This window comes from Lampetra planeri, chromosome 6 (assembly GCF_965212315.1).
Source record: "Lampetra planeri chromosome 6, kcLamPlan1.2.h2, whole genome shotgun sequence".
In the NCBI taxonomy this organism is placed as follows: domain Eukaryota; kingdom Metazoa; phylum Chordata; class Hyperoartia; order Petromyzontiformes; family Petromyzontidae; genus Lampetra; species Lampetra planeri.
Window position 1 is genome coordinate 8,382,814 of NC_136112.1, and position 27,506 is coordinate 8,410,319.

General features: G+C 46.8%; 1 protein-coding gene across 2 annotated transcripts; it reads right to left on the reverse strand.

Annotated features, from left to right (window-relative positions):
* Positions 1-1,515: 1,515 nt before the first annotated feature.
* On the reverse strand, positions 1,516-26,522 carry LOC144719487 (glutathione hydrolase 1 proenzyme-like). 2 transcript variants are annotated; one of them, XM_078595452.1, is made up of 12 exons: positions 25,840-26,519; positions 19,740-19,870; positions 17,978-18,061; positions 15,373-15,583; positions 12,452-12,612; positions 9,564-9,710; positions 7,533-7,669; positions 6,238-6,425; positions 4,527-4,636; positions 3,759-3,871; positions 2,585-2,698; positions 1,516-1,817 (listed from the first exon to the last, which is right to left on the reverse strand). In XM_078595452.1, the coding sequence occupies exons 1-12, from the start codon at positions 26,115-26,117 to the stop codon at positions 1,671-1,673; spliced, it is 1,821 nt and encodes a 606-aa protein (XP_078451578.1). In that variant the 5' UTR covers positions 26,118-26,519; the 3' UTR covers positions 1,516-1,670. The 2 variants fall into 2 exon arrangements, with proteins under 2 accessions (XP_078451578.1, XP_078451580.1); XM_078595454.1 differs by lacking the exons at positions 1,516-1,817; positions 2,585-2,698 and adding an exon at positions 2,708-2,801 and having other exon boundaries at positions 25,840-26,522.
* Positions 26,523-27,506: the final 984 nt, after the last annotated feature.

Consider the following 27,506-nt stretch of genomic DNA (forward strand, 5'->3'; position numbering starts at 1 on the left):
TTCAGTACAAATTAAGAGTAATTTAACTGTAGCGCACTCAACATCGGCATACCATAAGTCTTCTATAGCACACATGATGTTAGTTAAACAATCGGGAAATATTTAAACGCATAAACTATCTACCAAAATGATGACATCGAATACTGTAACCGCCATAACATTTACTCCAGAATATAATAGAAAATATACTCATTTAAGCTACTTGTTTACAATCAAGTTATTTGAAATAAAATCTATATTTTTAAACGACAAACTATAATCAGGATATTTTGGCAAGCAGGCGATACACTGATCGTGAATCTTGTGTCGTATGCTACATCGATATATTGTACGACGTAAGAATCTTACAAGTCTTGCCATAGAGTGGCAGTCCTCCTCCTGCTGCGATAATCTCCACTGTCGCACCACCATGAGGCAGTTGCACACAGCAAATGGGGATTGTAACAAAGCAAACTCTGTCATCATCATCATCTGGTCACATTGCTCAGCAGTGCAACAAGCAGCTCACAATAAGAGGGTCGCGAGTTCACCCTGGTTGGGGGTTTCACTTGGCCCATCATCCCTCAAACGTTCAATAAATCGAGTACCACCTTGTGGGGAAGTCAACAGTCGGTATTCCTATGGCCACAGAAATTTGAATGTGGAATGTTCACCCCCACTGGCTCAGGGCTGTAAACAACCATGAGCACTGCCTCAACGCTCTTCTGTGCAGGAAATGGCTTTGACTTTGAACTCTAGCATCAAAGTGTTGTGTAACCCACGTGCAGTTTCTCCACACTTGGCCGCCGAAGCCGTGCAAACAGAACTGAAGGCCGAATTTACATTTACCACTGTACAGTGTCATTACAGTGGCACAGCGGACGAAATATTACCGAGTGCGTTTTTTTTTTGCTGCTGTGCCGTACAGCTCTCCGATGTGTTTTCGCACCGACAACATCGGGGATGGAGTGTGCAAAGCAACACGCGGTACAACCCGAAAACACACCGCAGAGGTAGAGGAGACGGCCTGGATGATTCGTATTATGATTTTGCTCTTTCCCTTCCAGCACTATTCCACCTTGCATTGGCGTGATCTGTTGAGGAATGCCTGTGCTGTCACGTAACCATGTATTTAAAACAATAATTTCTGTACAAGAACACTGATGGACAAACAACTCCCCCACACCCAAAAACGTTTAAAATAACGACTTTGTTGTTGCACATTACAAATATAAAAATCTAAGCCCTCCGATAAAATCTCGACAAGCAACTGTGACGCCACCGTTATTCTATCCAGGTCGAGTTGACGTCTATGGGAAAAGTGAGCCCGAGCGAATACATTGTGCAGCGGATAACTTCGAAGGATGCCTCGCAAGCAGCGAGATGCCACAGAATTCGTGGGCCTCTTGTTAGCACCTTGCCAGCTGGAGGCCACTGACCGGCAGGTGCTCGTAAAACTCACAACTTCGAAGGGCACAGCAGAGGAACAGGACTTGACGCGCCGAGCTGTTAATATGACAAGATCATTGCGTTGAGTTTTTGTCCTTGTAGCGGAGCGGCGCTTGGAAGATGCCACATTCGTAGGCCTCTCTCCAAGCATCCGACGGACAGAGCACTTGAAGCGTCGGAGAGGAGCGTGAGACGGAGGGTGCTTGCAGCTCGGCCTGAGTGAGGGCAGCCCTCTCCCGGGCCTAGTAGCCATCGGCCATTGAATACTTGCGAGCGTCAGACACAGCTGTTATGGCTCCATCCTCGCGCCAAATGGCTTGCACCACACCAACACTGGGGAATTTCTGCTTAAACACGTGGGATTTCTTCTCCAAAAGCAGCTTGATGGCCTGTTGGTAAAAAAAGGGTTAGAGAGAAAACAAATGGTCGTGATGATGACGATTACGCAAAATGCACGATCCCATCCGGTCACAATAAGGTTCTAGTCTAGTGGATATATCAAACTCTTTGATGTGGCAACCTCCCCAATAAAAACCACCAGTCCTCGCCCACCACCCCACCACAGCCTCCGTGAGCCCCCCCCCCCCCCCGAGTTTACTAAGGGTACACAGAGAGATCACATGTCCATGCCTGAGATAACAACCCCCGTAAGCTTCTTGGGGCCCTAAGCTTTTACTCAGTTTGCTTATGCCGAGCGCCACACCACTGAACACTCATCATTGTTAAATTTCGATTTAAAGCTTTCGTGACTGCAGGGATTCATCTTCTTGGTTCTTTCGGTAAAGTCACGTAGAAGGGAAGTAATAAAATAATAAAAATAAAACATAAAAAAATAATTCTCACGACGTTCCGGCCACAACGCAAGCAGCCGTCCTCAGGTGAAGAAGACCAGGTCTGTCGGGGAGACAGTTGGAAGGGGGGAAGGGCGCCCTTCCCCCCTTCCAACCCAGCTTAAATATACGCTCCAAGCGTGGTGGTATTTCATTCAGACGCTGTCTCCCCGACAGACCTGGTCTTCACCTGAGGACGGCTGCTTGCGTTGTGGCCGAAACGTCGTGAGAATTATTTTAATATGTTTTATTTTTATTATTTTATTACTTCCCTTCTACGTGACTTTACCGAAAGAACCAAGAAGACTCATCATTGTTGTGATCACCTTATTGAAGCCTGTCTCGTTCTGCAGGGAGAAGTCTCCCTGGTTGATGTAGAGTCTTGGCTGGCACACTGCATTTGGCAGATCGTACCCAAGCCACAGCACGTTCGCCAAGACCTGCACGGGAGAGCCTTGTTTAGACACGCACTCTGCCGTGGCCCAATAGTCCCTGCAGCAGACCCTTAGACGAACAAGATGTAAAGAACAGAGACGACAAAAACTACAAGAACAATGACAACAAAAGAAACAACAAAACATCATAAACAACCAAGAGCATCAACAATGACAACAACAACAACATCGAGAACTTCGACCACAAATCAAACAGCGTCGGTAGCAACATCGCTAGTGACAACAACAAAATTACGACGGACAACAACAACAACAAAGACAACGTCAACAACGAAAGGAACAAATAAAAAAAGGGCGAGCTGCCACTGGCAAGCATCTCACGCCTGAAACAGAATCAGATCAGAATCAAAATACGTATTTATACTGGAGGAATTTGATGAGCTATGAGACTCTTTGTCACAGATGTCCAATAGGTTCTCCCCTCCCGACTTGCTGGCGGTCACGGTTCGTTTCAATCTTTGTTTTTGAAACATCACAATTGAATGTAGTGGCCGCAGGGTGTCACGTACACCGATCACAAGCAGCACGGTCGAACGATGGCAAATAACCGATTTGTGTGCGCGCATACACAGATGCACGACCGTGAGCGCGAGAGATTCCTTGATGTGTCGTTCCCCAACTGCCATCTCGCTTTCCTTACGACAGAGTAAATGACACGTACGGCGTGCGCACACACGATATAAGACCTTCAATTAAACAGAACGCCAAGTCCAAGAGGCAACACGCCCCACAGGACATGTATACCGCCACGGAAGGGGAGCAATAACTCCAGCTCGTATGCGGGAGCGAGGTTTTTCTTTTTTGTACGTTGCGAGGCCGTGAAAGATGGTGACAAATTTGGGGAGACTTTCACCCACCACCAGTCATGATAGATCGCGGGTGATGCCGATTGGGACACATTTCAACAAAAAATGATCGATGAATCGACGCATCGTTACGCAGCTGGAGCTAGGTTTAAAAACATTGACAGCTTCCACCGCAGGGGTGGTCCGGCGGGACTTGAGTGTTCGCAGCTCCCGCTGTGGAATCACGGAGCGGTGCTCACCTGCGCTATCGCCGCTGTGATCTTGGAGCCACCCGAGGCGCCGATCACCATTTTCACAAATCGATGTTCGTCCAGGAGGAGGCTCGGGCTCATGAACGAGATGGGACGTTTCCCTGCAGTGACACGAGCAAGGCATTGCAGGGCTGCACCTTTTTTTTTTACTTGAGCTTTTTCCCCAGGATGCATTGACAATAGTGGTGAGTTGAGTTTTTCAACAATGCATTTATCAATTTTCAAAAGCCTGAACTACATCTTCCTGTCCTTTTGGCAGTGAACAATCGTTGGAAGTGAGAAAAAAAAAGTGCCTCCATTCAATCACTGTGAATATTGTTAGATGACTTTCATAAACTACATTATTCAGTTGGCAAGGCTGATATTGTCCCAAAGAACAGTGAGCCACAGTGAAAAGCGGAGCTTACATGTCCGGTAATGAATGGAAATGGCCCGGTAATGGCCTGCACAAATTGGCAGATCAACAACATTGTGTCCCCGTGGGACTGTTTAACAAAAAGCAGGAAGTGAGTTTAACTCTCCCTAACAAATTCTGTTTGCAGTGACAGCCTAAGAAAGAATAGGACAAATTATTTTGCTGCTGCTACTGCTTTGGCTAACGGTGTACAAGCACGAATAACAAACAAAACAATAAGCTCAACACATTTGTCAATAACGCCGTGGCCTTAAAAGGAAAATTATACAAGAGGTGGCGATTTTTCGGGGCAATGGCCCTCCTTCAAAGCACATGAATCAAGAATGAAAATAGGGGCTTACACGGCTCGATGAAGTTGAAGGCCGGTTTGCCGGCTTGAGGGCAGGAGAAGTCGGACATCTGGTCGTTGAGAATGATGCCGGTTCTGTTCGACACGACCTGTGAACCAAAACTATCGGGTAAACATTGTTTTAAATTTAAAAGGTCAACAAAACAATAACACGGTCGTTTTTGTCTTTTGGTATCTCCATTCTGCCATCTCTGTCCTTATTTAAACTGACTATTAATATCCCTAAAGTTTAATTGTGAATCTAATTTTACAACATAATTGCAGGTCAACCAGCGTATCATGCCCCAACGTAACCCTGGCTGGCAGAACACTCCCTCTCGCTCCCTCACCGGGAGCCCGCACCGCACACTGTACATGGTGCCTCTGCGCTAACCAGCGCTTACCCAAGCCCCGCTAGGGCTGGTCCTACGCCCAATAACCGGGCTGCACATAATGACAACACATTATCCGCCGTGGCCTCGCAAGCCCGGCACCACACAGTGACATTCACAGTCACTACAATAACAATTACAGCCCTTTTTCAATCCACTGCCGGACAAAGGCCTCCCCACACTATCTCAGTAAACATGTAATGGTGGGCCAACGTTGCATGGGGTAGTTTAACCATACTTCACCATGCTGGTCAATGCAGGTTGTTGAAGAGGAAGGGTCCCAGGGCCCGTGTCACCTATCACCACATTATCGGTAGCTGGGAATCAAACTCGGGTTGCCGTGTTCACTGCGCTGTGTGCCAAACACTGAACCACAGCTCCATGCACATGGTGAGCAGAGGCTGAATTGTGGCCACTCCACCGGTTCAAAATTCATCCCAAGCACTCGTGCTGGTCTCCCAGGCACCTTTACTGTCCAATTGATGGGACATCATCGCAGCAGCCGAGAGTTACCAACGCAATCCTATCAAACATTTTTCTATTTTTGTCGACAATTAGGCATTAAGCAATTCACCGCTGCCAGTGATTCCATGAATGCCGGATGTCACAATTTGGTTTCGTGATTCGATTCAAGAATCGATGTTTGTTTTCAGCTCGTGAAAAATTTACTTGCCAAAATTCCAATGCAAAACCCTCCTGATGAAGGGTTTTGAGGCTCCGTAAAGATTTGCCGTTTGGGTCCCAGCAGTGGCATTCGCGTTTTGCACGTGAGGCCTGTGCCACCGCTGCTGGGCATCCTGGTTATATGGTGGGCATTTAAAAAAAACAATAAACCCAGAATTCTAGATTTGAAGCTTTCGTGACTGCAAGGATTCATACTCTTAGTTTTTTTCCGGTAAAGTCACGTAGGTAAAAAATACAAATTCATAAAAGTAAAATAAAAATCACGACGTTTCACAAGCTTCCGTCTTCAGGTGGAACCGTCACAGCACGATAGCTGTATCACTTGATACGATAGCTGTATCACTTGATACAGCTATCGTGCTGTGACGGTTCCACCTGAAGACGGAAGCTTGTGTTGCCTCTGAAACGTCGTGATTTTTATTTTATTTTTATTTTACTTTCATTAATTTAATTTTTTTACCTACGTGACTTTACCGAAAAAACCCAAGAATAAATAAACCCAGAACTCACTTTCGCCATTCTCAAATAAGGATGCAGTGGCGCCGACGCATCTTCCCTCTGGCGGCTCTGCGCAATTCGTAGCGCGCGAACCCTTGAAGCGAAAGCGATCGTGATGGCGTGGCCGCAGCGCGCGGTGGGGAGACTCACTACAAGTTGATGGAGCTGGTGACGGAAACGGCGCCGCCGTCCTCGGCCAGCACGGACAGGTGCGACGTGCCGTATCGGGGCTTGTCGGGGTCAGTGGGCGTGTAGAAGGAGCGCTCGTGGGTGCGGTCGTCCTGGATAAGCTGTCGCAGCTTCTCGCCGTACGCCGGAGACATCAGCTCCTGCACCTTCTGGGAGCGCGACAGGAGACGCGCCGCCGCCACAGCAGCAAGGTGGGGACGTGCACATCAATTTCGTATGTGGACATTGAAAAAAATGGTACTTTACAAGGAGGTGGCCGGGTGGTTTAGAGGTCAGAGCCCTGGGCTGGCACCGCAGACAGCTTTGGTTACAATCCAGGTTTCGGCCCACTGTGATTGAACTCGTGTTGTCAAGCGTGGTGAGATGCTGGTCTCAAAAGGTTCACGAATTAATGTAGAAAATACCCATCAGGTTAAAATTGGTTTTGCACTTCATTTGGATAAATTCCAGCTCTGAGAATTAAACAATGGTCTGACTGTAAGGTAATGAATATTACTTGCGTATGCTGTAGGTGGCATATCATGAGACAAAGTAACCATTCAGATTTCTCACAGAGCAGTGTGATCCTTTGTATTAGAGAATGACCCGTGGAAGCAGAAACCATATAGGTACCTCTGAGATCCATTCAAGTGCCCTCTTGTCTACATTTTTTTTAACAAGTGTCGTTTCTATCCAGACTGAACCCTGCTTATCTTCTGAGGTCTGACAAGATCGCGCGCATTCCTGGATATCGTTTCGAAGGGCGACCACAATGAATAAAAAACAGCTGTTCTAGGCTGCTGCTGCTGCTGCTGCTGTGGGGCGCCGTTGTCAGCACAAAGGCAGTGCAGAAAAAATGAACCTGTAAAAACAAAGTTTTTCACTATAAATCCTTTATATGCGTGGCGGCTAGAGTCCTTTCGTCCTCTGGCTTGAGATGGCTGCCACCTATGGGTCAGATGATTGCCTGCCACCATTAAGCAATTGGTAATTAAATCAAATTTTTCTTTTCCTAAAAAGTGTAAAAATTTGGGAAAAGAATTTCACGAAAATTAATTGTCACGCACAACGAGTCTGTGTGCAAAATGTCAGCTCGATTGGATCACGGGAAGTGGGTTAAAAAACGACCGAAAGATTTGCACGGTCGTAAGCGCGCAAGCAAGTGAACTTAATATAAAGGATTTAAAAATGTCACTGTCGTGCTGCACCCACGCCTCTGCTCTCTGCCTTCATCGCCAACCCCTCACGGACCAGCAGCTCACCTCCCGCGAGCTCACCTGGGCCATGTTCTCGAACTCGGGGTCGGCGAGCTCCCTGTGCTGTGCGTAGGCGAACTTGAGCACCTCGACCATGTGGTGGAAGTCAAGGGCCCTGCCCTCAGTGTCCTTCATCTCCCTCCTCTGCATGTGGAACGCTGTGGGCCCAGACGAGCACGTCAAACCTTTAGCGACCGTTTCATCATCAGCACCGTCAACGCAATGAGCTTGGCTGGCAAAAAAAAAACGTATAATGCAATACACTGCTGGATGAAGGCCTTCCCCACACCGTGTCAGTAATGCAGGTTGTTTGACCATACTTCACCACACTGGTCAGTGTGGGTTGATGAACGGGAGGTCCCAGGACAGGTTCAGATATTGCTCACGACTGATGGTAGCTGTGGCTGGAAATTCAAATCAGTCAACCGGGTTCTTAGCGCAGTGCATTAACCACTGCGGCAGAAGGGAAATAATAAAATAATATAAAGAAAACATCATAAAATAAAATTCTCACGATGTTTCGGCCACAACACAAGCAGCCGTCCTCAGGTGAAGAACAGAGCTGTTGGAAAGACAGCATCGCAGCTTTAAATCGAAAAATGCAGCCTAAGCAGTCAAACCTCTGGGAGCTGGATTTGATGACAGAGTGCAAGGTCACCCACTAGTGGCCGAGCACGTGGCAGACTGACACGACCGGTGTAACCTGTGCCCTCGGGCGGGGGGGTCAACCGACCACGTGTTCCGCTAATGGCGACCTTGTGCCGTTTTGTTTTTGGACGTACATCTTCTAAATATATTTCTTAACTAATTTTAGTCATATTAAAAAAATATATATATGTAACTGCCTTTATACTGGTAGGAACCACCTGGTTCCACCAGCCCACAGGGGATTATTGTGTCCGTCGTGCATCCAAAAATGGGAGGGGTGGGGCTGGGTGGAGAGGGGAGGGTGGGGAGGGGCTGGGTGGGGAGGGTGGAGAGGGGCTGGGTGGGGAGGGGTGGGGAGGGTGGGAGGGGTGGGGCTGGGTGGGGAGGGGCTGGTCACCCCGTGGTGCCCTTATAAAACTCAACGTTTAACCTACTCACGCCGGCTTGTGCCCGCCCTCACAGTCGGGCATATTTGCGGAATACACCACGCCGCCGTTGACCCTGGCCATTGACCGAGCAACCCAACGTTCCTACCAGCTCCCTCCGCAGGAATGTGTTATTTTGAAATATGCCACAGTCCCTTGTAGGCCGAATGCCATCATCACATTGGACTATTAAGGTGTGAGGGTAACTCTCATTCTCACGGCCAGTCCGCAACATTCACTTGTGGTAATATTACAGCAGGTGATAAAAAAATATTGTCCTAGGTTCCTTATTCAACATTGTACAACTGGTGTTAGTAAAATATAATATTTTGACTTTTCAGATATTTTATATCGCAAAAAAGAAAAGGATATTTTTAAAAACCCACCAAGATCACAAAATTATCAAACTGTCATCTGAAAGAGGTGGGGTGTGAGGGTTTTTGTGAATAATTGAATTGGCCTCGTGAGACAAGATGATGAAATGGAATGTGGGTGGGCCAATGCAGGTGTGGCACGGTAGCAAAGCGAATAAAAGAAGGAGGCAGAAGGAATGCTCCTTGAGGGGGTTAACGGTTGGATGTGGTATAAGCCAAACATTTTGAAAGAATGCAATTATCAAGCACAAAAACTCGCCATGGCTCTAGCGGTCAACTCATAAATAATACTCACATTCGGTATTTGCGCAATTCCTCTAGCACAAAGGCTTACACGAAGGTACTGCGCTTATGCTTCGTAAGCTTTGCAGAACGTTTCCGCTTTGCGTTTACTGCAGAACTAGCCAACAGATCTTCACGGACAATTACCGGCAGCGCATTCCGCGTAGGTTGGCAGCACACCGCAAAAACCGTGGAGGCCGTGCGTGGGACCGATCAAGTCACCGCGCGACGCCGGGAGGAGGTAGCGTGGTGCAGCACCCAGTGCAAGCTCACTGCAAACAGTCAATCGTGTGTTTGTACTTGTGCGCAACAAGGCCCCGTACCGGAGAGAGCGTTGACGATGGAGGTGAGGATCGCGCCTCCCCCCGGAGGTGCCGGGGTGACGAGGGTGTACTTGCCGACGGAGAACATCAGCGGTTTCACGATTTCGGCGTGGTACGACCGCAAGTCCTCCAGGCTCAGCACACCGCCTGCAGGAGGCCGAGCACACGAGTGTGGGACATCGCTTACCGTCAGGCGTGCCGCGGATGTGCAAGTGTGCGTCAGACCACAGCCACCATCATCGAGCATTGTGTTTTTTTATTTCCATCTGGCAGAGACCAACAATGGGGATTCTTGGCGTCTCCCGTGTGTTGTCGGAGGTCGGTCCCCCCCGCAGTAGCCACTTGTTAATCGAGGTTAGCGCAAGTTGCGTGCGTTGTACGCGGATAAGGTTTTGGAAAGATGCGGGGAATTACAGTGAGAGGCATAAAGGGGAACAAGGCCACATTACAAATTATGGGTGAAGGTTACTCTAAGCAAACTAAATGTTGAGTAAAAAAAACATTGCGCTTTCGTGATGCGGCTTCGAAACATGAACCAACAAAGAATGTCGAAAAAAGGTGAAAGTGGAAGGAGGCATGGAGAGATGGTTACAGCGAGAGGCAGAACGAGGAAGGAATAAGCAGTGGGATGCAGATGAAAAATGTGCAAAACGAAAGTCATGTACGACATTATAATTCTTCTTGGTTCTTTCGGTAAAGTCACGTAGAAGGGAAATAATAAAATAATAAAAATAAAACATAATAAAATAATTCTCACGACGTTTATTATGTTTTATTTTTATTATGCTTTATTTTTATTATTTTATTATTTCCCTTCTAAGTGACTTTACCGAAAGAACCAAGAAGATGAATCCCTGCAGTCACGAAAGCTTTAAATCGAGACATTATAATTGTTGGAGGGACACGGCTGTAATACACAACTAATGATGTACATCAAAGGCAATTGCTGATGATGGACCAGGAGTGAAATTATGAAATAAAGAGGTGAGCGAGAGCGAGATTTATCACGATTGGAAAAATTTATTTGACTCTGAAAACTTGTGAGAGAGATGAATTGTGGAATCGCAGAGCTGTGGCCACGTGGGTAAGGCCTTTGTCCAGCAGTGGCTAGAACATTGGCTGATGATGTTGATGTGTTATCAAAGACAACTCAATCGCTACATTCATCCAAAGTCCCTTTGAATTTAGCAACTCGAATGTACGTCGCATTTATTGCTGCGCACTTACAGAGAGACCTACCGAAAACATTCTCCAATTGGACCACTTAATCCATCCTAGATTTTCCTGCAAATCCACATTAGGTGTGGTAACTGCTTATTATTTAACTTAAATGAATAGTTTGTGTCGACACGTGGCAAATTGGTCACACTTTGATGAGGCTGCCTTGGAAATTCCATGTTGGCTCATTTGCCTATGTCAGTGGGCGGAATGAAAGCTAATCCTTTAAATCGGCAACTAGGCGGCTCGGCATGTAACGATCTGCCCCACTCATCATTCAGTGAACTTTCACAATTCAGTCATGATTGAGGTCAAGATCCGATGCTTTTTTATACTGTGGTGAAAATAGGGGCCTCGAATGGCCGTATGGGGCCACTTACAAATCGAAAAAACGATGCTAAAAAGGAAGATTCTAACCCACCAAGCCAGAAACTACCCCCCCCCACCTCCTGGTGAATGCGTCACACAGAGGCAGAGACAGACCCAATCATGAACCACAAGTGAGCACGACAGTGGCAGGTGCTGGCCCAATGCTCCAAATGGACCAGCCGCCACTGGAACACGGATGGGAATAGGAGCACTGTCGACGACGACAACAAGAACGACGACAACAACAACGACAACAACGACAACAACAACAACTGGGGGCACAGCAGCCTCTGAGTGGACGTGACGTTTTGACGGTTCGTTGTAGTCGTCATCGCTCCAGAGTGGTGGTCGGCAAGCAAAACAACAAGAGGAGCCATTTTTTTCGAATTCGGTAAGAAACTCAAAATTTCAAGAGCCGCAATGGAACTTGAATATGACGCGTTTCTGAATAAACGACGTCACCAAGCAGTTCTTAGATATCCGCACGCGGCTTCGGAGCCGCAGGTTGCCGACCCCTGCTCCAGCATATCCGAAAGCACATTACAAAGGTAAAGGTGCAGCTCTGCAATGACTTGCTCACGCGAATGTTGCCAGAAGGACCTTCAACGAGAGGGAGCTCTAGATAATCCCTCAAGAGGTTAGAGGTTACTTGACCTTCTCTGTCACATGGCTGAGCAAAGGGGATGGGTTGGTGTTGGGGTGGAGGGCCTATCACCCACCCCCACGAATCCCTAAAAATGGTGAAGTTTTTACATTCCTTCCGCACTGACCGGACGTGATTCGGAGAAAATGTGCGAGCACCCCCCACTTCGCCCCTCCCCCCCCACACACATGTGACCCCACCGCTTGACGACCTCCCGTCTTCTTGGTTCTTTCAGTAAAGTCACGTAGAAGGAAAATAATAAAAATAAAATATAATAAAATAATTCTCACGACGTTTCGGCCACAACGCAAGCAGCCGTCCTCAGGTGGAGAACAGGTCTGTCAAGGAGACATGCTGGGAAAATAATTTGCAAATTATTTTGTCAAGACGCTCTTCGCCCCTCCATCCCAGCATAAATAGTCGCTCCAAGCCTGGGGCGTGCCATTCAGACTCTGTCTCCTCGACAGACCTGTTCTCCACCTGAGGACGGCTGCTTGCGTTGTGGCCGAAACGTCGTGAGAATTATTTTATTATGTTTTATTTTTATTATTTTATTATTTTATCATTTCCCTTCTACGTGACTTTACCGAAAGAACCAAGAAGATGAATCCCTGCAGTCACGAAAGAAGCATTAAATCGAAATTTGACCTCCCGTCACCTTTCGCGCGGACGTCTTCAACCAGCAGCGTGGCCAGAGAGCCGTTGTACAACGCGTCCTCGCCTTCCCTGGCGATCGTCTCCAGGGTGCGCGCGAGCGCTGGGTAGCGCACGATGTCGTTCTCCTTTTTGACGGTGCCGTTGGGCCAGCAGAAGAGAGCGCTGGGAGGGAGGGGGGGGGGGACAGGCGGCAGAGGCCATCGCTCAGCGTGCCGAACGCGCGCAGAAGGGCGCCGCAGATCGGACCGTCACGTAACTTATCTTATTGTTTGTTTTATACCATTGGAACCTCATTTGCCAGTAAAAAATATGATGATTGTTTTTTTTACCCTTCTATCTGGCAACAAAACTGACACCTTTTTTTACAAGGAGTCATGTTTGCATAGACCACAATACCTGCAGCCATAATGCAAACAAAAAACATAACTCTGATAATGTATGCACTGTCCTTGAAGTTGATTGGTCCACACCCGAGACAGCTTTCCTTAGAGCCTAGTCTCACATGGTGTTGGACCAGATGACGCCAATGTTTTTTGTTTGTATTATGGCTGCAGGTATTGTGGTCTATGCAAACATGACTCCTTGTATAAAAAGGTGTTTGTTTTATGTTTATCTACAGAGCGCCTCGGCCCAGGGCGCTTTAAGTAGTTTCACAAGCGGTAACCCCACTCCCCCACACCCTGTCATTTCCACCCGCTTCATCCACTTTCCTTTTTTAAGTTATTTTCCGTCACCTTCCCCTCGCCATATGGTCCCGGTGGGGTCAACGAGCCCACTCTCTCTCTCTCTTTCTGTCTTTAAACCCAGGTGCATTGTGGTCGGCACTGAGGTCAGAAGAGTTTCTATAACCCCCTCCCTGCGTCGCGGTTTGTGATCTGTGCCGGTCTCTTATTGAACAAAAATAGAGCATATTCTTCGGGTCTTTCGGTAAAGTCACGTAGATAGAAAAATAATAAAATTTAATATATAAATAAAGCCACGTCGTTTCGATTGCAACACAAGCAATCGTCTTCAGGTGAATGAATACAGCACCTGAAGACGATTGCTTGTCTTCTTGGTTCTTTCGGTAAAGTCACGTAGAATGGAAATAATAAAATAATAAAAATAAAACATAATAAAATAATTCTCACGACGTTTCGGCCACAACGCAAGCAGCCGTCCTCAGATGAAGAATAGGTCTGTCGAGAAGACAGAGTCTTTCATTCAGAGAGAGAATTATTTCATTATGTTTTATTTTTTTAATTTTATTATTTCCATTCTACGTGACTTTACCGAAAGAACCAAGAAGATGAATCCCTGCAGTCACGAAAGCTTTAAGTCAATGTTTATACTTTTCAATGTAAAGCTTTCGTGACTGCAGGGATTCATATTATTGGTTCTTTCGGTAAAGTCACGTAGAAGGGAAATAATAAAATAATAAAAATAAAACATTATATACCATAACATTTTCCTCAGGTGAGGACGGCTGCTAGCATTGTGGCCGAAACGTCGTGAAAATTTTATGATATTATGTTTTATTTTTATTATTTTATTACTTCCCTTCTACATGACTTTACCGAAAGAACCAATAATAAGATTTATACTATTTTTGTTTTACCAGGTAAAGCCTACTGAGCTATATAGCTCTTTTTTAGAAGCGGCCATGCCACAAATGATTTCTCAATTAAGTGGCTTATCACGTGGAAATCTATTGCAGTCAAATACTCTAAACGCATGATGTTGATTCTAAATATGGAGGGAAAGACCGGAGGACCCAGAGAAAAATCCACGCGACCACGAGAAGAACTTGCAAACTCCACATATACAGAGTCAGGATAGAACCTACGACCTCCTGTATACCAGGCAAGGTAGTTGACATCTCACCACTGTGGTGCTCCAACCTCACTTTTCCTACTTTTAACACTGACATGGATGGTTATACCTGGGCATGTGGCGTAGCCATTGAGCGTGCGTACTGCTATGCTCTTGCAGCCAGACACCGCGCCTTCAACGACCCACGGAGTGGGGGGAACGCTCACCCACACACAGTGGAATGACAAATGCCCGTGTATTTGTACACGTACACACCATGAGATCACAACGGCGAAAGTTATCACTCATGCTGATGTAACGTAACCAAGGTTTGCGACATTGTGCCAGGTTTAGGATTTTGTCAAAATTGCACTCGCATTTAACTTTCCCATCGGTAACTGATAACCAGCAGGGTCATTTTTTAACCGTCCACAGCACTTGAATAGAACATCAACAATTAAAAAGTTGGCCATAAATCTAAGAGCGGAACGAGAAGGAGGTTAAGGAAGGGGACTGCTTAATGTACAGGGCAAGTTTATTCCAGTGCAGGGGTGTCCCCAACATTTTGTCATGGCGTGACTATCACATTATGTACATGTTCACAAATCCAACCTCTTCACGCAAGAGTAATGCTCACTTCATCTCTCACGCCTTCGCTTTGCGTAATGCACAGGGCAAGTTTATTCCAAATATACCCCCGGCCAGGCCTGTAGCTTCGCAAAGGCTGGGGGGCTGAGCCCCCCCCCCCCTGCTGAAGGCTAAGTACCCCCCCCCCCCCCGCCCCCTCTCCACCCCTTCTAATTCTTATATTCAAGCCGTATGATTTACAAAATGTCTGCAATAGTTGGTGGCGGCTGCAAAATACAATTAAGCGAGGGGCATCTCGGGCCTCGCTGACGCACACAGCTGGCGAGAGCCAGGGCAGGACGCATGACGGACAAAGGTCGTGCCGTTACGTATTCTCTTTGGCGTTTAGCGTACGTTTTAAATTAGTTTTATATTAACGTGATCGTGCCCCCCCCCCCCTCCCACCCCCGAGATTTTGTATTATCCCCTCCTCCCCCCCCCACCCTTTAATCAATGTCACACTACCGGGTTGCCACCGAGACCGTGTTCCTATCGCGTCCATACCAGATTTCGGAGTCGTTTTTGAATTTGACCACCTCGTCGATTTTGGTGAGCTTCTCGGCCAGCTCCCGCGATACGGGGACGCCATTGCGAGCCATCTGGATGCTCGGCTCCAACAGCTTGTGCCAGGGCAGGCGGCCGTGGCGGCGGTGGGCGAGGGCGTAGGCTCGCAGCTCGCCGGGAACGCCGATCGCCAACGGCTCCATGGAAAGTACTGCGGCAGAGGAGGGCGAGGAGAGCGCCGACGGTTAATGGGAACGACGATGGGTTTGTCTTTTTGATATAGCGCCCTACACGCCGGGGCGTCTCGGGAACACTTGACATCTCATCTCATCTCGCACCGGCACCCCCAATGGCAGCCGTCCTTGTGTGGCACGAGGCGACTTAGGACCCGGCCTGCAATCGGCCATTAGTCTGCCAGTAGGGAGCGATGATTGATGATTGCTACGTGTAATTCCAATTGAGTAAGTTTGGTTTCGAGTCTTCTTCTTCTGCTTAGCCAGAAGTCCCATTATTGCATGGGGTGTCAGCTTCTCAATTAACATAATAAATAAAATATAGAATAATGAAGCTATTATACAAAGTACAACGATGCTTAAACTCGGTTAAGATTTTGCGGCGCAAATTTTGCGGCGCAAATTTTGAGGCGCAAATTTTGAGGCGCAAATTTTGCGGCGCAAATTTTGAGGCGCAAATTTTGAGGCGCAAATGGCCTTGTGCGGTGTACTATTAAACAACTAACAAAAAATGGGTCTTACGATGTCCCAGGATTTACAGATTTCCAAGGACAGCTTGCTCAAGAAATCTGACATCCTGGGAAAATCTATGACGCATGGACACATTGATTTTGCAAATGGAGTAGTCAACGGAGATTTCCAAAACGCACGAGGGTCAGGCATCTATTGAGATTCCCACAACAGCACAAATTATGTGAACTATGCCCGTTCCCACTGTCCCTGATGCACTTCATTTAACTGGATACATTTATCTAGCAATCACTTACAATGGAACAATGCCATTATCTCACCACCAGAGCTAAGTGACTGATAGAGTATTTCCAACTGAAGACCATGGAATGGTGCCTATCATCATCAGGCATGATAAATCCGCTGCTGGATGAAGGTCTCCCCTTGCCATCACCACATCTCACAATCATCAATCTACCTGGCACCATCTGCGGGGAGGGAATCCACTACAAGATGCTTTGATGCCTCTGCCCATGGTCTGCTGCTCTCAGCAAACCTCGCATTACATCGGGAGCCGATGAGACAGTAGGAGTAACATACACTCTATCAGCCGTAGTCTTGCGGTTTAACGAACGCTTATAATGTACAGCGTTTGCTGTTTTAAGCTAGCATGACATATCTGTGAAGACGGAATTTTGGTTTCATTCCCAGTGTTTAATCAACCTGCAGGAAGATAGACATTATTATGGTTGAGTGGGAAATGTTTGACTCAAAGTCTGCCCAAAGACATCGATCGGCAACACAAGCACAGCATTGTCAGGAGAAAGCCGTGGCATGTGACTTATACCACACAGCGATTTATTTTTTTAAACATATGTTTGAAATCCTAAAGCCCCCTTGATGTCCTCGTGACGTATATACATATTTGACATTTACTGTGAGCGTTGCCTGCAAAGGATTAAGATAAGTCAGAGTGATTTCCTGTTTCGATGACAATTGAGGTGGCGCTCAACTCCTGTTTACAGCCTTGAGCCGGTCGTGTAAATATTCCACGTTCCTGTTGCGAGTCTATCCATAGGACCACCACTGTTGACTTTCCCACAGCAGTGGGAAAATATCGCTTGATAAATACAGACCAACCAAAACAAATGTGGTACATTGTTTCACTTCCTCATGTGTATTATTCCAAACGCTGTCACCTAGATTAATTTCAAGATCACTCTCACACCACCTCGCTGCAACCTTACCTCTCCCCTCTCATTTCACTCGACTCTCCTGCGCACAGCAACCAAGGCTTTCTGTCGAAGCCTCCAGTCAACCCGAACTCAGTGGGACGTCGCTCATTCCGCTCTGCTGTCACCTATTTTTGTCTGGAACTCCGGAGTCCCAGCAATCTGTGCTGTTCACTCTTTGCCTCTGTTCTCGTCCAGGCTCAGGGTGGCCGCTGGATTTAAAACCGCGGACCTCTGCAACGAGCGGCGAACGCTCTACCACTGGACCATACTCTTTGATCTTAATTTGGAGCTTTCGTGACTGCAGGAATTACTCTTTGGTTCTTTCGGTAAAGTCACGTATAAAGATAAAATAATAAATTAAATAATAGCATACGACGTTTCGATTGCAACACAAGCAATCATCATCAGGTATAAATGAAATGGCAACAAAAATCTAACCAGAAAACTATAGACAGACATATAAGCAGACAGATATCACCAAGATACATAGAGAGTGAGCAACACATAGGCACACAGAGAGAGAGAGAGCGTCTCTGTGACAAGGCCTTAAATAGAGAGAGGGGGCGGGGGCAGACCATGTTACCATCTTTCCCCCTTGCCTGCCCCCCCCCCCACAAACCCTTCAAACCACCCCCCCCCAACAGAACGGTGGAAGATATCTCGTTAGGACAACAAAACTGGCATTACTCTTTCGATTGCAAAGTGTTTCGTTGATGGATGGCGGCAGGTTCCTCGGAGCCCTCTCCCTCGCCATAATCACCTCCGTTTCCCCTGCATGAGAGAAAAACAAAAGTTTGACAAATGACACAGACACGAAGTCATGCACAACGTGTCCGTGTTCATGATGGCAGCGTGTAGGCCAGGGGTGGGGAACCTTGTTTCTGCCAAGGGCCATTTGGATCTTTATAACATCATTCGCGGGCCATACAAAATTATCAACTTTAAAATTAGCCTGTTATATTTGGTCAAACATTTAATTAACTCACCCCCAATGTGATGGCTGGAACTGCTTCTCTTTGGCGAGGCGTGTGATGTTAGCCGGTATTGACGATGTTGCTACTCGCAACTGTTTTTCCAGGATTGCTTCTAGATTTATTGAATTTCGAGTCCCGCCTGCGGTTGCCTTGGCAAGGCCACACCAAATGATTTCTCGGGCCTCATGCGGCCCGCGGCCCGGACGTTCCCCACCTCTGTTGTAGGCAAGTTGCGTTCTATACCTCACCCAAGAACACGAATATCACCCAGCACCTGGTCGCCGTTTCAAAATGGGTTGTTTAATATGAGGCTGAGCGTGAATGTGTATAGAGTCAGTGACATTTGTACACACACGAGGACATGGAAATACTTGCGTGGTGTCAGGAATTTTCAAAAGGAAGAGGGGGGGAGGGTCTACATGGGGTATGAGGGGGCCGAGGCCTGGGCAAGGGAATGAGGTGACCACACACATTGATCGGTGATGTGAAGGGGGGAGGGGGGGTGAAGACAACCAGCGTCTATCAGCACAGAGGCACGGTACATTTCGATTTATAGCTTTCGTGACTGCAGGGATTCATCTTCTTGGTTCTTTCGGTAAAGTCACGTAGAAGGGAAATAATGAAATAATAAAATTTTAACATTATGCTTTATTTTTTATAAAAAAAATATAATGTTGTATTTTTATTATTTTATTATTTTTATATAAAAAAAAAACATAATGCTTTATTTTTATTATTTCCCTTCTACGTGACTTAAAAAAAGTTTTATTTTATTATTTTATCATTTCCCTTCTACGTGACTTTTAAAAACAACATGTTTTATTTTTATTATTTTATTATTTCCCTTCTACGTGACTTTACCGAAAGAACCAAGAAGAAGAAGAGGCACGGTAGTTGAGGTGATTAGCGACTCGACGCCCGGATGCTAATGTGGAAGACGCGAGCTCAGATTCATGAGTCGGATGGTACTTTTTTTAACCACCCCCTCGGCTACGGCGTCTCTCCAATGAGCGACGGTATTTTTGACGCAATTAATCCAGAGCATGTTATTCCGCAATGAGTGGCTTTAAAAAAAAATAGTAATGCATACTTTTTACTATTAAAATGAAGACAAGTGGCTTCTACCTTCCTGTGCCCAAGTGTTTTTAGTGGGGAGGCTACAGTCGATTGTTCTCCCCTCCCCCCCAAAGTGTGCAACTTCCTACCCCATTCCCCTCCCCCGCCATCTCCTCTTGGACACAACCAATGATGCTGGCACCACGTGACACAGAACAACGATGGGATTTATTTTGTACCGCATCTGAATGCGACCGCATCTCAAGACGCTGGGATGAGACCGCTTGATGGGCGGTCAATTGCTTCTACGCCTCCCGATGGAAATAAAAATTGAGACGTAACAGCACAGAGGAGTTTGATGATAAATGGACATACATGCCAACGTGTAGGAACGTGTATGGTCGCGTGTGCGCACTCACCTCCGGCCGGATTGTAAATGGTGAAAATGACGCCCCCTCCCAGACCCATGCTGTGTGGGTTCATCAGCGAGGTGCAGAACAGGGTAGCTATCGATGCATCAACCGCAGAGCCGCCTACCTTCAGAATGTCCCTGTGCAGGAAACAAAGTCATTAGGCCCGTAACGGTTTGACCGTCCTGGCGATTCCGTGATTTGTCGCGATTCGGGCTGTTGGGATTATCTTAGACTCGTTGGTTAAGAGGTAAAGGATGGAGCCCTGCAACTGTTCTACTCGTGGCACTGCCGATGGAAGCGGAGCCCCTATAGAGAGCCCCTCTGGAGGGTATTTGGTCTACTCCTCCACGCTGACCGGACGTCTTGTTGGAAATGAGAGTGTTTAGAAATTAGCCCACCACACACGACCTGCCGATTGTCTAGAGTGGACCCATTTATACTGCGGGGTGGACAGAGGCAGCAGGATTTAAGAAACTCGTCCCATTGTTTCAACGGCCGTGCCGGGAGATCGAATCGAACCGGCGATCTCAGGATTGCAAGTCCAGCGTGCTAACCACGTAAATGGGCGCATTGAGTTTTCGAAAGTTCTGCAAATGAACAAAAAAAACTCATGCATTTTTGTGAGTGTTTTTTTGTTCGTTGTGCTTGTGCACCACTTCACATCATTTGTTCAGTTCCACAAATTAGGCAAATTTAGGCAACCGCACGGTAACAAGTGCAACGTAATCCTGACCGTACATATCCGGTGTAATTTTGAAGGTAATCGTCTACAGCTGCAGTAAAACGCGGCTTGTTTACCAAGTAAAATGGTTTCCCACATGCGCAAAGCTGAATGGTGCATGCGACGCGTACATGTGTGGGTAAAGAGGGTCAGGTAGTGATCACGAAAAAGTAGATTACGAGCATTTCTCCCTTACGAAAATAATGGACAAATCATTTCCATCTGAACTGCAGTCTTAATTTGTTGCCATACCATGCACAAGTAAAAAAAAAGTACTTCACTGTTATACTAATGATTACCCACAGCTTTGAAGTATCTGAATATATTTTTGAACCGTGTCTTAGCAGTATTCCTCACTGGTGGCCCCTGGTGACCCCTGGTGACCCCTGGTGGCCCCTGGTGGCCCCTGGTGGCCCCTGGTGGCCCCTGGTGACCTTTAGCGCGGCCCCCGACAATGCACATATGTGAAAGGATCCCGTCATGCCGCGAAACCCCCAATGGTTTCAAATAATGTGGCGGCCCTCACACCGATGTCGTATCGCTAAAAGTGACCCCGTCTGAAAGTTAATGAAGAACACTGCGTTATCGGAATGTCGAGGCAGGCTGTGTCGCATGGGGGGTTGTTAACAATCTTGGTCAACTATAAAACTATTCAACTATAAACAGTTTTTATTTTACCAGGTAACGCCCACTGAGCTATGTCGCCCTTTTTCAGAAGCGACCTGGCCACAAATGATAGCTCAACGAAGTGGCTTATCGTGTGGAAATGTATAGCTGCCAAATACTCTAAATGCATGTTTCTAAATGTTTTTAGACGCTTGATGGAAAGTCTCTAGTAATGCATTGAAGACAAACTTGGGCATGTACATTTACACAATATTTGCCAAAAACTAAATCGATTCCCAAGCACATGGAACGATGCTTGTATCGTGAACATAAGAATACATTTTTACCTATGCAGGTTTGCATGTCTCGTATAATACTTATGCTCACTGTATAGAACTTTCAAATATCTCTCGCCAAGCATGTCAGGAAAACAATTCGGACAAGTTATTTTTCTTTGTAGGGGAAGCAGCGATGCAGTCGGTTGTGCCAGTGGCGTAACGACATCATCAGCACAGGGGAGCCGGCAATCGGTCAGTTTTGTTTTGCACGGTTGAACGTAGGCGATTATACACCGCGGCTCCTCTTGACGAATCAAATCGTTACGCTCACGACCCCCCCCCCCCATTCGCCCCAACGCGGCGGAAAGGTTCTGCTCGTTTACCCAGTTACGCTACGACAACATCGAAACGCAAGCCAAACGTTGCTGCTCCAATTCAATAAAAAATCTAACGTGGGACGCAAATGAACGCATGTTCATTAAAATAAATGTAAACCGCGTTTTAGATAAGTGTTTGTTCTTTTACACAGTTGTTGAAAACTCAACAATATCTCATGGTGTTTGTCGAGGGGGGGGCCCCCCACTACCACGCTAATTATGCTCCTGGTTCACACACTCCGCTATGAACCTGGCGACTGACCCGATATCTATTCCGGGCCATGGCTAGCAATCGTGGCGAGTGATATCTGAACGGGTCCTGGCCACCCACATCACTCTCCTCCCCATGCCCCCTTCATCAATCCACATTGTTAGGTTGGGTCAAACCACCATAACGACGGACACGGCACGTGGAGGGCTCCATCCAAACGAGCAGTGGAGTGACAAAGGCCCTGTACGTTATTCACATCGTCGCTTGCTCTTTGTACCCCACACACGAGCCGTTGAATCAGTTGGCCTGACGTGAACCGTGGAGAAACGAGAGATGTGCACTATCGCTGGTCGTCGTGTCAAACATGCCAAGCGGTTTCTCCACGAGTCTGGGAATAGCATCACAGTGTGGCACTTCTCAGTCGAACGAGCGCCGCACCCTGTCCCCCCTCCTGTCCTCCTCCCCCATGCGATTTGATTAATCGTCTTCTGCTTGGTCGTGCTCTGATTAATTTAGTCTTGGCAGCGGTGTGTTGTTATATGGCAACCCTTCAGTGGCTGCATAGGTCACGTCAGTTGACTACAACATACAAATCGAATATCGCCGATGCTCGCACGCACGCACGATTCGACGCACGTGTCGTGAACGCAGGAACGAACTTTTAGTTGACCGCAGAGCGGCATCGTTATACTCCTGGTGAGCAAACAGCTGCATAAAATACGCTGCCCACTCTTGGTCAATCGCACGGGGTTGTGGGAGCCAGTGGACTCTGGACTTGACATTATTTGTATTTCCTTTCTTCGTGCATGGCACACTGAGATTATTGGATGAATTGCGTCTTATAAATGACAATTATTAGTATTATGCGTGATTGATACTGCCACAGCGCCGGAGAATTGGGACTCGGTTTGGTCAAACTCACGTTGTTGAGTACAGCGCACATCAGACTATCTATTCATACTCGAGGAATCCGATGAGCTATGAAGCTCTTTTCAACAGATGTCCACATGAGTGATGCTGCCAAGGCAAGGGTGCGTTGGAGGCGTTGTACGTGTACAGCAATCTGTCATTCCACCTCTGGATGCGGGCCTCCCCAAAGCTGTGAGGGTTGCAGGAATCATGTGAAGCACAATTCGCCCTGCTGGTCTGTGATTGGTCGGTGTGAATGCAGCAAGGAGAGACGCGAGAACACGGAAGCGCAGTACCAACACTGGGTGTTGGTACTTTATACCCTGAGTTCTTTCGGTAAAGTCACGTAGGTAAAAAAATTAAATTAAAATTAACAAAAAATAAAATAATAAAATCACCACGTTTCGGAGGCAACACAAGTCTCCGTCATCAGGTGGGACCGTCACAACCAGATTTGCTGCATCAAGTGAGGCAGGGATTCAAGATGCAAGCTCTTAAATACAAGTTAAGGGGGGAGGAGCTTATTAGAATGTGGTAGCCAATGAATGGAACGTATCGGGAGGGGGGGCGGGGCTAGATGGGTAACCGTGTACTGGCGGTCACCCATCCAAAGCGATATCCAAGCTCAAACCTGCTTAGCTTCGGAGATCCGACAAGATCGCTCATATTCCGGGTGATTGGGTCATATAGGCCAAGGTGTTGTAAGGGATCCAAATTCAATTCAATTCCAGGGCACACAAGACAGAATTCAAGTACGAGGTGCTGTGTAGTCTACACTGGATCAACCAGATAATCCAAGCATTCAAAAGTATGCAGACTGATGCAAGTATAGTTACTGTACACATTTTTAATGAGACTCTTACTTCTCAACAGGCGATTGCATATTGTGAAAGTGATGGCTCCATATCTTACGGAGGACAGTGTTTACAATATTACACAATAAGAGCATTCGGATTGATGGGAGACACGTAGGTGTTTTTTTGCAATATCCACCGTTGTTTTCCCTATAATTATTATTAACTGACGTATCTGTGGGGTATCTACAAAGGTCATTTTTAAGCAGTCATACTCCTCCCTAAAAGGCCACTGGCGTTAGAGCATTTATTTTTCTTTCAGGAAGTGGTGATTTGATTAAGTCCAGCTGTTTCAAACTAATCTTTATTAAAGGCGTTCTTGGTCAAGAGGAGACTTTGGCACCCGTGACTCCTCCGCACATGGGAGCAAAGAATTGCGTAATGAAATTTTGACTTAAAACTTTCGTGACTGCAGGGATTCATATTCTTGGTTCTTTCGGTGTTAGTTAGTTGTAGCTTCGTTGTAATTACTGGCGAAACGTCGAACTCAGATTGTAAATGTTGTGGCTTGGCTCTCCAACACACCGGTGTGCTGTACTAGTATACTACACTATACACTACTATACACTACACTACGCACTACTATGCACTACACTATACACTACACACTAGTGCTGTACTGGTGACGAATTGCCACGTTCTGTTTACGTGACAACCCTTACTAGTTGGCTGTGTCGGGTGGTGGCGGGTTTTAACGACACATTTATATATTTTACGCGATCTAACCCCCCCAAAAAAAAACCTCTATTATGGAAAACACCGGGCAGCTAACCAGTATTGGTTCAGGCAAGCCTGACTCTGCCGAAGAAGAAAAACTGAATGTCGAGAAACGGTCCCAGTGTTTGCTTGGATTGCGCCAACACTGCCTAAGTAAGATGCACTCCCCCCACCCCCCCCAGAAGGCCGTTAATCCGATGGATTGAGTGGAGCAATATTTACTTTCCGCTTTTTTGTGTGTTTTGTTTATACACTTTATTTGTTTATGTTGAAAGAGGCGATATCTACTCGTTAGTAACATTTTCCACGACGACTGTTCATGATATGTGGGGAAAGGAAGCAAGATAAGTGAACGTGTTTTATCTGGAGATTCCTGAGACACACAAAAACCACATAAGGGGTCACTCGATTTGTCATCTGTCTACATTCCATGCAAAATAATTTTGGGAAGAAAAAAAAACTTTCAAGACTCAATGGACTTGTCCCACAAAAGAAATCTCTGCTGTATCTGGTTTATATATCAAAGTGTCGTCACTGGAAGCCACAGACGCAACTGACCACACTTTGATGTTTCGTATTATTTAAAAACATACACAACTAGCAATTCTGACTCATTAACCCTCCGGATTCAATGAAATGAGAAGCACTTAAGTAAAGCGAGTAATTGGCCTATTGATACAGACATCCCCGCCATAGGAATTAGAAATTTCCACCACTGAATGAGGGCTTTAGATAAGCACCGCCTCAAAGCACATGGGCAAAAAAATATTTTTAACTTTTGATTTTGAATACGTGCGCGAACCACGCCACCGCTTCCCCCATACATGAGCACGAACAAACAAAGATACACATAAAAAAACTAAAGACACAGAGCCAAATAAATGACACACCGGCACAGAAAGACGAAAGACACGCACTCGGCTACAGACAAAAGACACATGGCACATCGAGACAAACGCGGACAAAACACACGTACACACAGAGACCATGCCAACAACAAAAATGCACGCATTGACAGAGACAGACAAAGACACACGCACGCCGACAACGGACAGAAAAATACAACACTCGCAGAGACAAAGACGCGCACGGTCAAACAACCGCGTGCGTAAGGGGTGGCCAAAGTGATCGACCACTTCTAGATTTGAAGCTTTCGTGACTGCAAGGATTCACATTCTTGGGCTTTTTCGGTAAAGTCACGTAGGTAAAAAATGTATTAAAATTAATACAAGTAAAATAAAAAATAAAATAAAAATCACGACGTTTCGGAGGCAACACAAGCTTCCGTCTTCAAGTGGAACCGTCACAGCACGCTCGCTGTATCAAGTAAGTGAGAAATTCCAAGAGATCCGACCCCGTATATATACTGGGTTTTTTTTTACCTACGTGACTTTACCGAAAAAACCCAAAAATACGACCGACCACTCGCTGACCTGCCCACGATGGAGCATTGCGTTGCGTCCGACGCAACGGCCCCGCGTTGGTAGCTGGGCCATTCGCGGATGATCCTGTCACATTTATCCGCATCCTCGGGGCCCCGTGGATGTCCCAGCTGCAGCAACGCCGCGGCCACGAGCAGCAGCGTGAGCACCACGAGACTCGCTACGGCCACCACGAGGCTGCACGCCCAGCACCGCGACCCTCGCCGGCAGAGACCCCCCCGCCTCGCCCGCCTCCCGGAGTCGCCGTGCGCAAGAGGAGGAGGAGGCATTTCATTTGGGGTGGTGGGGAAATCCGTACGGGTAGTCGGTCAGTCGGTTCGTCCCCGAACTGGCTACCGGACCTGCTTGCCGTGCTTAGCCACTCCTTCTGCTGGTGTTCTATTGACCCCCTTACAAGCCCGTAAGCTCGTAGCTCCGAGCACCGCAGTCGTGCAAAAAAAACTGAACGTCCCTTGGAGTTGGGTGGCTCCGGCTTGCTGGTTTTTCCGTCAGTCGGTCAGTCGCCTATCTACTCCCCCTGGTACTCCTGCACGATGCGTCAAGCTCTCTCCGCGTCTAACCCCACGAAGCGCTGCAAAGATGAACGCCGCTGGTGATTCTGGAGAGTTGTGAGAAGCGATGAGGAAGGAGGAGGGAGGATGTTGGGGGAACATTGGGGTGAAGGGGGAGTGATTAACAGGCACCACGTAGAGGAAAGTGCTCTGTGCGGCCAAGTGGGGGCGTCTTTTAAAGAGCAAGCGCAGAAGGGTCGGATCGTCGGTGGAATTATGAATGGGATTCGTGGTTGGGTAGATGATGAATTGATCTGCGCATGAATACATCCTGTACACGGATGCATTGATGGGTTAGGTGGACGCTTGAGTGAATGGGTGCGATGATGGATGAGTGGGTGAGTGCAAGGGTGAATGGAGTAATGAGTGAATCGGTAGGTGAGAGATCAATGTGAATTATTTCAATGTTTATTTGAAGCTTTCGTGACTGCAGGAATCCATACTCTTTGGTTCTTTCGGTAAATAAAACAAAATAAAAATTATATATTTTGTTGAATTTTTCTACCTACGTGACTTTACCGAAATAACCAAAAAGTATTAATTATTTCAACTTGTAACGCCACTGTACCCACATGCAATCAACCAAAATACAATATCAATATTTATTTTATGTGCCAATATTGGTTCAATACCGGGGGCACAGAGTAACAAGAAGGAGAAAATAAGAAACCCGACACGACCTCGGCGGCGAACACCGACTGAGCAATAAAAAGTGGAACTATTCGTAACGAATAGCTGCTGAACTTCTTTCGCGCCGTACGTAGCCAACCGTGGTAGGATTTCCGACGTGCAAATCGCGTGCAGCGATACGGCCAGCACAGAGTCGGGATCTCCGGCTTGAAGAACCTTGAACCAGCTTACCAGCAGATGTTTGGGGGTCCATACTTGAGGCTAAGCCAGTTTTGCAACACAATTAAAACTGTTGTTGTTGTTATTCCAAAAAGATTTGTACGTGTCATCAACGCCGACCATTCGTGATGGACTGGATTCATAAGAGTGCGTGATAACAAGTGTTCAGACTTACTCACTTGACTTCCCCGAAGTTGACTCTTATAATTGTTATTTATCGAATGCGACCAACAGAGACGGAGCATGTTTTTGTCCTGT